The sequence below is a fragment of the Nilaparvata lugens genome, chromosome 9 (genome assembly GCF_014356525.2).
Source record: "Nilaparvata lugens isolate BPH chromosome 9, ASM1435652v1, whole genome shotgun sequence".
NCBI classification, from domain to species: Eukaryota; Metazoa; Arthropoda; class Insecta; order Hemiptera; family Delphacidae; genus Nilaparvata; species Nilaparvata lugens.
Window position 1 is genome coordinate 34,019,311 of NC_052512.1, and position 16,573 is coordinate 34,035,883.

The 16,573-nt window shown below is 34.7% G+C and overlaps 1 protein-coding gene across 1 annotated transcript; it reads right to left on the reverse strand.

The window, feature by feature from the left end:
* Positions 1–801: 801 nt before the first annotated feature.
* Positions 802–14,719, reverse strand: LOC111051400 (ejaculatory bulb-specific protein 3). Its single transcript, XM_022337912.2, has 3 exons — positions 14,389–14,719; positions 4,901–5,117; positions 802–2,483 (listed from the first exon to the last, which is right to left on the reverse strand). Exons 1-3 carry the CDS (start codon positions 14,440–14,442, stop codon positions 2,341–2,343), a joined length of 414 nt encoding a protein of 137 aa, XP_022193604.1. The 5' UTR covers positions 14,443–14,719; the 3' UTR covers positions 802–2,340.
* Positions 14,720–16,573: the final 1,854 nt, after the last annotated feature.

A 16,573-nucleotide genomic window follows, 5' to 3' on the forward strand; every position in this document is an offset into this window, starting at 1 on the left:
ATTTATTTGTATTCATTATTTTCACAAAGAAAGCACTGACCGGGAGAGAAAATCCAGAGTTGAACAAAACTTAGTTTCCTTACTCTATGGAAAAACTAAGGATACTCATTGTTTTATTTCCCTCCTAAATTTAGACAACCCTAGTACGATATAGGGTTATGATTCCACTTTCTGAAATCAGCATTCTTGTTAAAACCGATTTTTTATATTCTATTCATGAGAAAAATATTCAATTATATTTATTTTATGATAAATTTTCTGAATTGAGATTAAAAATATTTCTAAATTATTAAAAACCGATCTGGGAAGGTTATGGAGCTGATGAAGGGTAAAGTAATCTACTGCCTTATGGATGACAAGGATAGCAACACCAATGCTAATCAAAAACGCCCTTATAAATGGACCAATGTTAATCAAATACCCTTATAAAGCTGCGTACACATATACGTGCTTCCAACCCACACCGAGCACGCTCCTCCCTCGTACCTCCCTCGTACCGCCCTCGTTCCTCCATCGAACCACAGTCGTTCCACAAACGCACCCATCATGAACGTTACGGAAGATGTTAGATCTTCTCGCGTTCCCCGTACGAACCACTGTTGCTACCCGGTCGATCATCAATCGCTCTGCTCAAAGGTGCGTACAGACTTTCGCTCTGCTCCGCAACCGAACGTCACTCCAGCAGAGCGATTGATGATCGACCGGGGAGCAACAGTAGTTCGACCGGGGAATGCGAGAAGATCTAACATCTTCCGTAACGTTCATGATGGGTGCGTGGGCGGAGCGACTGTGGTTCGATGGAGGAACGAGGGCGGAGCGTGCTCGATGTGGGTTGGAAGCGCGTATATGTGTACGCAGCTTTAAGGTGCGTACAGACTGTCGCTCTGCTCTGCAACCGAACGTCACTCCAGCAGATACTCTTTAGAGTATCGATCTTCTCTGATGATAATAAATGTCACATACATTTTGCTCTTATATAAATGATTGGATTAATGATAATGATTCATGATGCTTCATACAAGGAGATCAGTTGTGATGAGCAGTTCTTCACACTCGAAAAATACATTCACTCTTGTAAAGTACAAGATTATTACTATTGTAAAGTACAAGAGTATGTAAAGTTCAAGAATATCACTATTGCAAAGTAGTCTACAAGAGTACACTATTGTAAAGCAAGAGTCTCACAATATTGTAAAGTACAAGATTATTAATATTGTAAAGTACAAGAGTATGTAAAGTTCAAGAGTATCACTATTGTAAATTACAAGAGTATCACTATTGTAAAGTAGTCTACAAGAGTACACTATTGTAAAGTGCAAGAGTCTCACAATATTGTAAAGTACAAGATTATTAATATTGTAAAGTACAAGAGTATCACTATTGTAAAGTACAAGAGTATCGCTATTGTAAAGTAGTCTACAAGAGTACACTATTGTAAAGTGCAAGAGTCTCACAATTATTTGTAAAGTACAAGATTATTAATATTGTAAAGTACAAGAGTATGCAAAGTTCAAGAGTATCACTATTGTAAAGTACAATTTTGTATCACTAGTACAAGTGTATGTAAAGTACAAGAGTACAATATTGCAGGCACGATCCTAGGGACTTTGCCGCCCTGGGCGAAATCGCCCCCCCCCCCACCAACAGGCATCCCGTCTAATTGTTTACTTAAAAATTTACCCAAAGGTCATCAGTTGTTTATGTCAAAATTGACATTTAAGCAAGTATTTGACAAATATAAAATAAATTGGGGAACAGTAACACAAAATATCTCATTAAACTTTTTTTATGTTTGGAACAGATCCGGTACACAATAAGAAAACATAATTAAGACAGTAGTTTTTAATCAAGATACTGCAAAAGAGTATTAGGCCTACTTAACTTGATAAGTAATTGAAACTACAATATTGCTACAACACGAGTTTGTTTAACACATCTGTTTGATTAAGTAGAACTCGTTTGACCTTTGCATAGAAAAAATCCTTCTTCAATTCTTCAAGATCTAGGGACTGAGGTATTTTATGTTCGCCAGACCACTCAGTCGTTCCTGGGACATTGTTGATCTTGGATTATGTCTTTATTAGTTTGAGTTTGAAAAAGCTTCTTATATAATTTCACTATTCACTTTTCATATTATGAATCTATTATTTATTTAATTTTAAATTCTCCGTTCCCTAAAATTTGCCGCCCCAAAAGTCTGCCGCCCTGGGCGACCGCTCAGTCCGCTCATCCCTGGGGCCGGGCCTGCAATATTGTGAAGTACAATATTGTATTACTATTGTAAAGTACAAGGGTATCACTATTGTGAAGTAGAAGAGTGTCGTACACTCTCAATCAGAATCAGTTTCCATATTTCTTGATTAGTTTCTGCCACTTGTCCGGATAAGATCGCTGAACGTGTGACACTATTCTTTTCATCTGATCTTCCTCCCGTTGTGAACATTTGGGACATCCTAGACCTCTCACCACCAGCGGTACAGCGGCTGTAACACAAATTACAAACATTAAAAATCTGGTCTGGCGCACTCACACAAGCCTCATTCTCAACCTTCCGGCAGTCGCGCTGTTGTAAAAAGTACAACAGTGTCAGTTTTTTGCTGCACAAAACAATTGAATGGGGTGGTGTCAGTGAATGAGTCACCTATGCATTCCAAAACTCTCCCCCATCACTCCACTGAGTTGCAGTGTCAACCGAGCAATGGTTCAGTCTTTAGGTGTCATTTAGTCGCCACAGAGCATGAGTCGCACTGTGCATAAGATAGGAAAGGACTGTATACGGGGACTGTAAACGAACCAATTAAACAGAATTGATGGCTTTGCTTGATGAACCTTATTGGGCTATGAAATGGTAATCATCAAAATGTTCATAGGCGTAAAATAATCCGAGATGATGGAAAAAGTAACTATACAATTAATTAATATGTTTTGGCAGTAGAGTACAAAACAAATGGAAAATTGGATGTTGTACAAAATACAACACGCGACTGCTTGTGTAATTGAGTAGGGCTCGACTACCGGAAGGTTAGAGAAAAATAATTAAAGGGAATAACACAATGATGATTGATGGCTACATATTTAAAACTAGGATAATACTATATTGTTTGTGAGTACATTTTCCTTTGTGTAAATTGTGAAATTCGATGATTTTTCGAAATTCGTCAAAACAGCTGTTCTCCATATTAAATATCTCGTCTATGACTGTTCTTTTGAAGAACTGCTTTACCTACCTACCTCATGAACGAGAAGGAGGTTACATAGTCCATTTCTCAAGGATGGGGTGGACCCCCTGTTAGTTTCCCAGGAAGGAGACTCATGCCCATGCTAAATCTGATAAATAACTATACAGGGAATGAATTTTTAAAAAATCCATCGAGTCACTTTTCAGAAAATCATGATAGAAATTCAACAAAATCCATTTTTCTCAAGAATATTACGGAGCTCCTGCAGAAATGAGAGAAATGAGACTAATGTCAGTTGATAGGGCTTATCTATTCAGGGTATAAATTTACGAAAATAGTTAGAGCCGTTTTCGAGAAAACCGTGAAAAACATGGTTTTTGATTCAATATCCGCCATTTTCAATTGAATTTTCCATTGTTGGATCCTCATGGTGTAAGGACCTAAAGTTTGAAATTTCAAGTCAATCGGTAAAATAGGAATATGGAGTAATCGTGTTCACACACACACACACACACACACACACACACACACACACACACACACACACACACACACCACCACACTCTCAGGCACTCTGTGGTCATTTTTGGGTACCAAAAATGTCTCATTTCCTATATTAGGACTACTAGTATAATTTCGGCCATGATAATCTTCTCTGTATCGTTCCAATTTTAGTATATGTAGTGCCGAAGCAAATATAAATAATGATGATAAGTAGAAATCACAGGCAAAGTTTGGCCACCTAAATTTTCATGGTTTTGCTATATCGCTAGTATTTTGATCATAACTGTATTTCTTACAATGACTAGTATAGTCCCAATGAAGAAATAGAGACATCGTCTATGGTTGTTACCCAAAAATAAACACAGAGTGCTTCTTCTAGTACGTTTGCGCCCGGACTATTATATTTCAGAAAATTAAGTCAATCACGAAAAATTTCTCCGTCATTTCGTGGGATTAATTTTTCTCAAGGTGATACATTCTGTTTATTGATTCAAAATGTACAGTACGCGTCCCTCAGCTTTGCCACCGTGACTTTAAAATGATGTTGGCAAGGTATTGTTTACGGGGAAATTTTCACGGCTTTGCGAAAACATCAGGCTTCAGCTTCAGTGACCCTAGATACCCAGATGGAGGAAGCACCCTATACACAGAGATTCTTCATGAATGAAAGAGTTGTAACGTATCACCAACAATTGAAAGAGCATGTTGAACGAATGTCAGCTAATAGACTGTGCTATTGTGCTAAAAGGATGTAACTCCAAAAAGCTCCTTGTGTATCTTTTCAGATGCAACAGGTTGCTTTTGAGAAGATACAAAAGAGCATCTGTTACCTGTGGAAAGATACATGGAAGCTCCTTGTAAATCTTTGCAGATGCAACACGTTGCTTTTGAGAAGATACAAAAGAGCATCTGTTGCCTATAGAGAGATACATTGGAGCTCCTTGTGTATCTTTTCAGCTGTAACACATTGTTTTTGAGAAGATACAAAAGAGCATCTGTTACTTTTGAAGAGATACATGGAAGCTCCTTGTGTATCTTTTCAGATGCAACACGTTGCTTTTGAGAAGATACAAGAGAGCATATGTTGCTTAGGCCTATGGAAAGATATATTTTCGAAAATGTTGGATGTTTTTGGACGGGTAGTATTGTAGTCTAGTGGCCCTCCGCCGATAGGCAAAGCTACAGGACCCGGACGGTATAATTTTAGATAAACTCACCCTTCAATTTGCGTCCAACATGGTCGCAGGGCTTATTTCCCATAAGGCACTCGTACTGCATCAGCATGTATCTCTCGTTGTTTATGTATCTGTCGAACGTCTGGTCGGGAATCTCATCTTTGCTACTCGACTTGGCTGATGCTGATTCAGCAGTTTTCGGTGCTGACGTTGTGCTGGTAGTACTACTGCTAGCCGAGACCATTGACAAAATGGCTATCTGCGAATCAATAATATTCATAATCTCATATTATAGGCCATCGATTTATCAACAAGTAACAGAAATTCTGAAAATTAGATGATTACTTTTGGCTAGCTGATTAAAAATGGAAAAGATCAGATTTGGTAGAGCTGACAAAAAATAATTGAAGTCACAAGAAGAACATAATTGGAAACATTCAAATAATTTGAGTTTTGTGATTATTGAATGAATAAATAATTCAATAAATAAACAATTTGGAATTACATGGCAAACTAGCATATTGAAACGAAATAGAAATTTACAAGATAATCTCCATTTTGTTTTGTGATGATAGAGTTTTATAGAGATATTGGAGCATAAAAAATGTAAGAGCATAGAGCCTTCGCTGCGATAGTACATTGGTATATATATATATATATTATATATATATATATATATATATATATGTATTGAACATGCATTGATTATTAATGGTTTAGTAATAATATCGGGGGACCGAGCTTTGCTCTGGAGTGTAAAAGCATAGAAGATTTTTAACGAAAGATTGAATTTATAGTTTATATTCATTTATTCATTTTCTCAGTCGTACAATTATTTTTATTGTTATATGAGGAGGCACAACATGCTTATGTCCCTTTTCAAATTAATACTACGGTTCAAATCAAAATCTAGGCTAAACTACTATCACTCAACAAAATAACAATTTATTCACACTTCTAAAAACAAACACATCATCAATTACAAATAGATATACTATGAATTCGATTTACTATGTTTGCTACAATATTTGTTAATGTACTATTCTACATTAACAGCATCTAGTTACTATTTTGGACTTTCTGAAGTGAACATGTTCTCTAAAAGAAAAAATAAACGAAAATGAGTTTCTCTTGCTGAATTTTTCTTCTCGTGAGATCAGCTGAATGATCCCACACACATGCACTCGTTCACTCTTTCCCATTACGGTATCAACAGACAACAAAATTTCCAGCTGTTTTTTCCAAGGACGTATTTATCCTTTTAATGTCCTTCAGCGGGTTATCCCAGGGTTGAAACCTAATGCAATCGAATATTCATATCATAAACCTACTTTTTCCAAATTTCGTGACAATCGTTTGAGCCGTTTTCGAGATCCGTTGAACATAAATATATACCCATATAACCATACAACCAGATAACCACATAACCATATCATCCTATTGATACAGAAATTGATCGCTCAATATAATAGGATGAACTACAATGATATTATACAGTGATAGGACAACAGCCATTGATTCTGAGAAATTGTATCACAGAAATACAATATAAAAATCTGGTGTGGCGCACTCACACAACTTTCCTTGCCGTTATGAGAATTGATCACCTAACGCTAGTGTTTATGCGCATCTCAAGTAGTCTACTATTCAAAGATCTGAGCCAGCCGGTGACAGAACAATAACGCTGGTGATACACGAGGTCTGCTATCTCTTCATAGTGAATGATTTAATAGAATCAACAGTTTCCAACAGTTTGCAATTGGATAATCATATTTTCTCGAATTTCAAGCTTATTTTCAATTTCAAGGTGAAAATGTTACTGAACATTGATTGTAGAGATTTTATGTTCAATCTTTCCCACTACAAATTTCTTGTTCAAATTGTATCTGAAGGCAGATAATTGGGAATCTAAAATCAAACTTTGCATAGATGGGGCGGAGCTCCTGAAATTTTTAGAGATATGGGACTTGTGGCAGTTAATAGAGCCATAGTTTGCTATTAGCTTAATTTGCTTAATTGAATTAATTAGCTATCAGCATAATTTGCATAATAGCTTATGCTATTGTTTCTCTATGATAGAGCATATTGATGACTATTCTAGGTATAGATTTGATTAAAATTGTTGGAGCCGTTTTCGAGAAAATCGCGAAAACCCCTGTTTTTGACAACATTTTTGCTATTTTTGCCGCCATCTTGAATAGCATTTGATCGAAATTGTTCGTGTCGGATCCTTATAGTGTAAGGACCTTAAGTTCCAAATTTCAAGTCATTCCGTTGATTGGGAGAAGAGATATCGTGTACACAGACGCACATACACTCATACACACACACACAAACACACACACACACACACACACACACACACACACACACACACACACACACACAAACACACACACACACACACATACAGACCAATACCCAAAAACCACTTTTTTGGACTCAGGGGACCTTGAAACGTATAGAAATTTAGAAATTGGGGTACCTTAATTCTTTTCGGAAAGCAATACCTTCCTTACCAATGGTAAAAGGGCAAGGAAAGTAAAAATGATTGTATTAATCAGTACAGGAGTTGGACCGTGAGATGTAGGTGTATAGTGGATCCCACGTTATAATGGCAGTGGAGAAAGATGGGAGAAAAACGTTGCCGATCCTCTGTCTTGTCAATGCCTTCTATAGACGGTAGCTGATACAGGTTCAATGATGTAACGGTTCATTCTCGTTCAGAATAATCAATTATATTTTATTAAGCAAGAAATTATATTTTTAATAAGTTCATAATTGAGATGAATTATTTTGATTATTAATTAATAAAAGACGATCTGGCAATGCAAGAAAGAGATAGAGCTATCCGCTTTGTTGAATGATAGACAAGAATAGCAATACCATTCATTGCTAATCAAACACTGCCATTAACACTGGAGAAAAACGTTGCCGATCCCCTGTCTTGTCAATGCCTTCTATAGTCGGTAGCTGATACAGGTTCATTGATGTAACGGTTCATTCTCGTTTAAAATAATCAATTAATTTTATTAAGCAAGAAATGATATTTTCAATTATTCCATAATTGAGATGAAATATTTTGATTAATAAAAGACGATCTGGAAATGCGAGAAAGAGATAGCGCTATCCGCTTTGTTGAATGATAGACAAGGATAGCAATACCATTGCTAATCAAACTGTGCCATTATAACGTGAACCCCACTATAGTATCATCGCATATTATCTTAGATATTAGCTAAACACATCGTCCTATGAATTAAATCGTCTCTTCCACACAGTCATCTAAAATTGAAGGAGACAATATTTCTTGGAACGTCTGAAATATATTAGGTGGTTCACCTTGACCCACAGATGTTTCAACTTGAGCTACTTTTAATAAATATATATGTGTACAATGTGTGTGACACATAAACATAAATTTAATAGACGTGTCATCAGCAAATCAGCTATTAAGGTAGGATACTCTATACATTGTTACTGCTCTGACTCATACTAGTATAGTCGTTAACAACAATATATTTATTACAATTATTACTGGTTGCAGAGAGGCTTGCTAATAATATACTGAACATCATTGTAACGGTGACACAAGTCATAATCACTCTGTAACCATTTATGTGGACTCGAGAACCGTTTATTGTCAAATAGTAGAGGTGAAATAACATTGTGTGGGCCTAGATGTATGGGGGAATTGGTAGAAATAAATTGACCTCAATACAAATTCACCTCTCAAATATGGAATATCTGATGTTCCAAATTGAGGCTGTGCAAAGGTTAAAAATAAACTTTCTATTCGTGATATTTTTCAAAGTTTTTCGATTCGAATATCATCAAGCTTTCAAAATGAAAAAGTCTTCTCAAGAAAACATTTTTTTCTGATCATTAATTTTTGAGATATGAGCGCCTAAAGTATAAATTTTTGGGACAGAACATTTTAAATCCGGTAAGATATAAATCCATGAGATTTGGAGGTTGGATTCTTCATAGTATTGTTGATCTATTTTAAATAAAAATCCCTCAGAATATCAATTTTTAAGATAGTTATTCAATTTACTGAAAACAACCAAGAATAACTTTTAGTTTAGTAAGAGATTTAGAGAGATTATAGAGAAAACAAAAATTTCCTGAAAATATCAATTTTTAAGATAGTTATTCAGTTTACTGGGAATAACCAAGAATAACTTTTAGTTTAGTTATATTTAGTAAATTTAGTAAACTTTCTCAGAAATTGATAATTTCAGAAAGATTTTGTTTTACCAGATCAACAATACCATGAAGAATCCATCCTCTGAATCTCATGGATTCATATATTACTGAATTTGAAATGTTCTGTCCCAAAAATTCAAACTTCAGGCGCTCATATCTCAAAAAGTAATGATCGAAAAAAAAATGTTTTCCTAAGAAAACTTTTGCATTTCGATAACTTGATGATATACAAATCTAAAAACTTGGAAAAATATCACGAGTAGAAAGTTTATTTTTAGCCTTTGCACAACCTTAAGGATTCTAGTCTGTAATGAATATCTACATCGCTATAATGAGAACCAAGTTATAATGGCAGCATATGATTAAGGTTGGTATTGTTATCCTTGTCCATCATTCCACAAAGCAGATAGCGCTACCCTTCTATAGCTCCGCAAAATTGCGAGATCGTTCATCAACAATGTAGAGATATATAAAATTATTATAGAAAATAAATTAAATTTTATCTCAATCATGAAAATGTATTATCAAACCTTTGTAAAATGTAATTGCTTACATCAGATAATATACCGTTATCAGCTTTCTTCTATAGAGGGCAGTGACAAGGTAGAGAATCGGCTACGCTGTTATTCTATCTTCTCCACTTCCAGTATAACGTGGACAACGCTATAATATTGGTGCTCCGTATTCTCTAGAGAAATTCAATTCTGATAATTTCCAACATAAATCATTATTTTTGTGTTTCTCTCCTAGGAAAGAAATTTGTCGACAGTAGAGTTGAGATTGATTCAAATTTTGTGCTTAAATATAAAGAAGTATAGCGATTCTCTTCTCAATTATGATAACTTAATAAACATCAGCAAGATTATCAAATTGCTAATTATCAATTTATTTCATTTCATTTATTCATTGTCACAATACCTAAATCATACTATTCTGAGTTACACTAATTTGATTTTTAACTTGTAAATATTATTGCTATAGCGTCCTATGATTAAACGTTCTAAGACTGGAAAACGCATTAAAACCATCCAAATAATATTGACCGAAGCGAAGCTGAGGTCTTAGTTTCGACTCGATCGGCTTTTGTCTGTTTGTTTGTTTGTACCGCAGTTATTGTCCTATTTGGATAAAATTTGTTATATAAGTTCTTTGAAACAAGGCGCGTCGACGTATATACAAGATTTTTTAGAATTTTGTATTTTAAGGATAATACTGAAGGAAAAGGAGTCTCCTTCGAACGCCAATATTACCGTAAAATTCAGATTATAGAATTATTCATCATAAATCAGCTGTCGAGTGGATTATTAATGAAGTATGCAATTAGTAACTGAAAGTAAAATAGTATATTCTCTCGACCTTTCTCTGCTTTCAACTTGACCACTCGTTTCATCTCGCGAGGTCTACTGTTCACAGAGCTACTAGTACAAAAGTTTTATAATATTCTGAACGCACGAGTTAGATGTAGAGTTGAGACACAAGTGAGTGAAGAAACGTCTCAAGCGAAAGTCTACTTATATTTGTTCTACTTTAGTTCCTAGTGAACCACTTCCGTATTATTATATTGGTGGTGCTAGGAAAATTCACAGGCAAGAAAGAGAAAAGTCCTTGTTCATATTCATGAACTCATTCAGAGACAGAATCTATTTCCAAACTGAAATAAGCATTTTCTTTGTTTCAAGTTAGCCGAACTTTTGTAATATTATTTCAAACACTAGACACTGTATACAGTACTGAATACGAGACAATGAGTAATTCTAGGACCTACTATGGTAATTGGTAAGGTCCACGTTATGATGGAAGTATTTGTGTTGCTATCCTCGTCTATCATTCACCAAAGCGGATAGCACTATCCTCTTCTACCTCTGCAATGTTGCCAGATCGTTTTTTGACAAGAAATATAATGAATTAACAGAGAATTTTACCTGATAATTCCACCTCTGCGAAATATAATGAATTGACAAGAAATTTTACCTGATAATTCTAAATCTGCGATGTTGCCAGATCGTTTTTTGACAAGGAATATAATGGATAACCAAAATATATAACCTGAATTGTAAAATATTTTTTTAATTCATTATATTTCTTGCCTACCTATTATATGGTAAGGTGCACGTTATGATGGAAGTATTTGTGCTGCTATCCTTGTCTATTATCCGCCAAAGCGGATAGCTTTATCCTCTTCCACCTCTGCAATGCTGCCAGATCGTTTTTTGATAAGAGATATAATGAACTAAAGAAATATTTTACCTAATAATTCTACCTCTGCAATGTTGCCAGATCGTTTTTTGGCAAGAAATAAAATGAATTAACAAAAATATTATTACTATCATATTTTTATATAACTTTCGAGTGAAAAAACACTCACATTCTTTGGTGTGGCGACGACCGTTACGTGCTGGTATTGCACATCGGATGTGATAATGAGTGTTTTTTCACTTTAAAGTTATATTAAAATATGATAGTAATGATAATAGTGAAAACAAGATGGATAATCAACAACGAATTCATTCAACGACAACAATATAATTCATTATATTTTTCGCCAAAAAACGATCTGGCAACATTGCAGGGGTAGAAGAGGAGAGTGCTATCCGCTTTGGTGAATAATAGACAAGGAAAGCAGCACAAATACTTAATAATTATTACGAAAATCTATTATTCACGCTGATCATTGAAAAAAATTTTTTTTTCATAAATAAAATATATCCTATACTATTAAACGAGCAATTTCTGTTTATATGTTTATTTATCTGTATGTGACCGGATCTCGAAAACGGCTCTAACGATTCTCACGAAATTTGGAACAAAGTAGGTTTATGATATGAAAATTTGATTGCACTAGGTCTCAACCCTGGGTTAACTCGCAGAAGGACATTAGAAGGATAACTATTATTCATTCTTGGAAAAACAGCTGATAATAATTATTTCGTCGTCTGTTGGTGATGGAAGTGAGTGAGCAAGTTCATGTGTGTGCGACTGTGTCAAAATTATGACTCAGCTGTTGAACTTTCGTAATCATTCAATCAGGTACTTAGTGCCGGTTGCGAAAAAGCCGTGTTATTCTCAATCCCGATTAATTCCAGTAGTATAGTTGAAGGATAAATACGTCCTTGGAAAAACAGTTTGAAATTTTGTCGTCTGTCGATACCGTAATGAAAGAGAGTGAACGAGTGCATGTGTGGGATCATCCAGCTGATTTCACGAGAAGAAAAATTCAGCAAAACTTATTTTCGTTCATTTATCTTTTTTTAGAAAACATGTTTACTTCAGAAAGTCCAAAATAGTAACTAGATGCTATTAGTATAGAATAGTACACAGTATATTAACAAATATTGTAACAAACATAGTATATCATTCTAAATTGAATTCATAGTATTATCTATCTGTAATTGATGATTCGTTTGTTTTTGTAGTGTGAATATTGTTATTTTGATGATTAATAGTAGCTTAACCTAGACTTTGATAGACCTGGACTGTAGTATAAATTTGAAAAGGGACAGTTTTGGGCATAAGCCTGTTGTGCCTCCTCATATAACTATAGAAATAATTGTACGACTGAGAAAATGAATAAATAAATATAAATTATAAATTCAATCTTATGTTAAAAATTTTCTATGCTTTCACACTCCAGAGCGAAGCTCTTTATATATAAATATGGTGTGGCGCACTCACACTACTTTCCTTGCCGTTATGGAAATTGATCACCTGACGCTAGTGTTCACGCGCATCTCAAGTCTATTATTCCAAGATCTGAGCCAGCTGGTGACAGGGCAACAACGCTGGAGACACACAAAGTCTGCTTCCTCTTCATAGTGAATGATTTAATGGAATTAATTGTTGTCAACAGTTTGCAATTATTGAATAATCACATTTTCTCGAATTCCGAGCTTATTTTAAATTTCAGGTGAAAATTTTACTGAACATTAATTGTAGAGATTTTCATGCTCAATCTTTTCCACTTGAATTTTTTTTTTTGTTTAAATCGTATCTGAAGCCTGATAATTGAGAATCTGAAATCGAACTTTGCATGGATGGGACGGAGCTCCTGAAATTTCTACAGATATAAGACTTTTAACAGTTGACAGAGCTTATCAATGACTATTTTAGGTATAAATTTGATCAAAATCGTTCGAAGCCGTTTCCGAGAAAATCGCGAAAACCCCTGTTTTTGACAACATTTTCTTCATTCTAGCCGCCATCTTGAATTGCATTTGATCGAAATTGTTCGTGTCAGATCCTTATATTGTAAGGACCTTAAGTTCCAAATTTCAAGTCATTCTGTTAATTGGTAAATGAGATATCGTGTACACAGACACATACACCTATATACACACACACATACAGACCAATACTCGAAAACCACTTTTTTGGATTCAGGGGACCTTGAAACGAATAGAAATTTATTAATTTGGGTACCATGTTTTTTTTCGGAAAGCAATACTTTCATTACCTATGGTAATAGGTCAAGGAAAGTAAAAATTTATCGTAAGAAATCGAATTTGTGAAGAATTTTGAAAATAGGGGAACATATAACTAATTTTATTGAATTGGTTATCTCATAATCGAAATCATTGAAACTGGAAACATATAGAACTGTAAATTGAAACTAATATCCAATCTATAATAATATTATAATCAAAGAAAGAATTGGCTTATCACGTACGAGATAGGAAATTGATTCACAGAACACATATCAAAATGATGGGGAAGGCACAGCAGGCACAGCCCAAAACTGTTCCTTCCCCGAATTTATACAATATTACAAATCAATGATTCATAAATATTCATCATCACGTCTGAACAACTGAACTTGATAACTCTTGAAGAAATTTTTTTTAATATTCTTAATTTACCGATGTTGGCTATAGGCCTTTATTTAATTATTCAAAATTTCATTACGTCAAGTTTTCAGTTGTTTCGTCAAGTTTTTAATGACACCCTTGCGGAGCACGGGTTACCTGCTAGTAATCAATAAAAGTATTGTATCAATTATTGAGTGGAGTGAATTTTGAATGTGAAGAAAATATATATAGAGCTAACAGTATAAATAAAAATTGAAATATAAGTACCCTTTTTAAAATTATTCACTCACAACGACATGTTTCGGCTAAATGATGTCATTATTGTGATGATAATAACATCATATAGCTGGAACATGTTGTGACTAAATAATTTTAAAAAGGGTACTTATTTTCCAATTTTTATTTATATTCAAGAGTATCCCAAAAGAAAATATCCCTAAAGTATTTATATCACTGTAATTTAATCAGATATCCAATTATCAATAGAAGAGTATTTCTGAAAAAAACTGTTTGTCTTACCTGTATGAACAGAAGTAGTGCTATCGAAATGAATGTTTGCGTACTTTGAATCATTTTTGAAATGTTGTCTCAACTTCTCTATCAAATAGGTGAATTATTCAGAAATATCATGTGACGGAACACGAACAGGAGATGGATTCGAATTGAGTTGTAGTTAGCAGCAGAATGACTCTTCCAATACTAATTCGACTCAATGGAACTGGGTAAGAGTCTCTATTCCATAACCACTTACGTAAAGCTACGTGCATAATAGTAGGCTACCTAAACTGAGACTCAGTCAAAACTGTCAGCAATTGTTGATAGCGAATGCTCACAGTGAATCTCTCAACACCACTGACAATATTTACAGTGTGTGTCACTCATGAAGGAAGATGAGAGAGAGAGGGACCAGTGTTAGAGAGAGTGAGAGTGTTTCAGAGAAAGTGGGGGATACTAGAAGGTGGGGAGTGGAAAAGAAAGACTTTTGGATAAGTTCCTTGGAGGAGACGGTGTACTAGTAGAAAGAGAGAAGAAGAGTGAGTGAGAGGGTGAGTGTTAGAGTGAAAGAGAGAGTTTCAGCAAGATGAGAAGTGGAAAAGAAAGACTTATCGATGATAAGTTCCTTGGAGGAGAAGGTGTAGTAGAAAGAGAGACGATGAGAGAGTGAGAGGGTGAGTGTTAGAGTGAAAGAGTTTCATCATGATGAGGAGTGGAAAATAAAGACTTATCGATGATAAGTTCCTTGGCGGAGACGGTGTAGTAGAAAGAGAGGCGAAGATTGGATTAGATTAGATTTATTTATCTATGTATGTTACAATATTCACTGGCTTATACACTAATTTACATCAAATTACGATAATGCTAGTTATTCAACGAATTTTACAAAGTATAAATAATTAATCAATGAGAATAAAGATTGAATGCAATTAGAATAACGATAATATAATAATGTGATGTAACTTCATAAATCGGCGGTGTTTCAACCAATGATTGTCGATTCTCTAAGAAGGATATAAAATATCCTTCCCATTAACACACGACCGGGTTGTGATGAATTAGAGCTGTTGGGAATTATTATACGAAGTAATGTTCAAATAAGAAACTCTACTTAGTATGTTAAAAACTAGTTGATTTGAATCTTAGAATTATGGAATGAATGAATGAAATCAGAATGAGTGATATGAATACATTGATAATTAATTTTAGATAAATAGAATAAACGTTATAGGGTGAGATTTGAATTAAAATTTTTGAAATTGATTAATATTGACAATATACAATACTAAAGAACAGAAAATCTTGAGATGGGAAGATGAAGATGTATTATGTAGAATGGAGATGGGATGTGGAACATGGATGGAAAGGAAGGGAGATTAGAATATTTTTGTCATGCAGAGAGAGAAGAGAGAGAGAGAGTCAGTGGGTGAGTGTTACAGTGAGTGAGAGAGTTTCTGAGAAGGTGAGGAGTGGGAAAGAAAGACCTAATGACACGTTCCTTGGAGGAGACGGTCTAGAAATCACCTTGGCTGATACAGCGTGTATCAACTAAGTCGTTGATTAATCTAAACGCGTTGATCAACGAGTTTCGATCATCAACTATTCAACTGCTTTCTCTCCTCAGACAATCCAGTTGAGAATCCGTTTTTTTCAGAGTACCGTTGACTTCGTATTGCTACGACCACAGAGAAAATGAATAATGATTACTTATACGATTAGATAAAAATTAAAATTAGTGGGTTGAAGAAATGAGATGGGGCCGCCGAAAACAATGGATGCTCTAGTGAACCTTCAGTGGTCACCTATTGTTATTGAATCTCGAAATTTTTGTGGTTTCGATTTCAATTCCGAGCAATATATTGGTGGACCAGTGTGGTTACTTAAATGCACTTCCAGCTGTGAACCAGTGGTAGCATACAGTGATTGGATAAACACACACATTACTATCGATGACACGTACAAATTTAGTCAAACGTACGTGGTATGTGAAGCCTATATCAATTTTTGAACGTAAATAGGATGGCAAATAAATTTACGTTCAAAAATTGATATAGGCTTCACATACCACGTACGTTTGACTAAATTTGTACGTGTCATCGATAGTAATGTGTGTGTTTATCCAATCACTTATAAATTCTACGAGATTAAATGGGAGTTTCAATCTAATGTAATTTGAAAGTATCAAATTGTATGTAACTCAGGTTAGTCT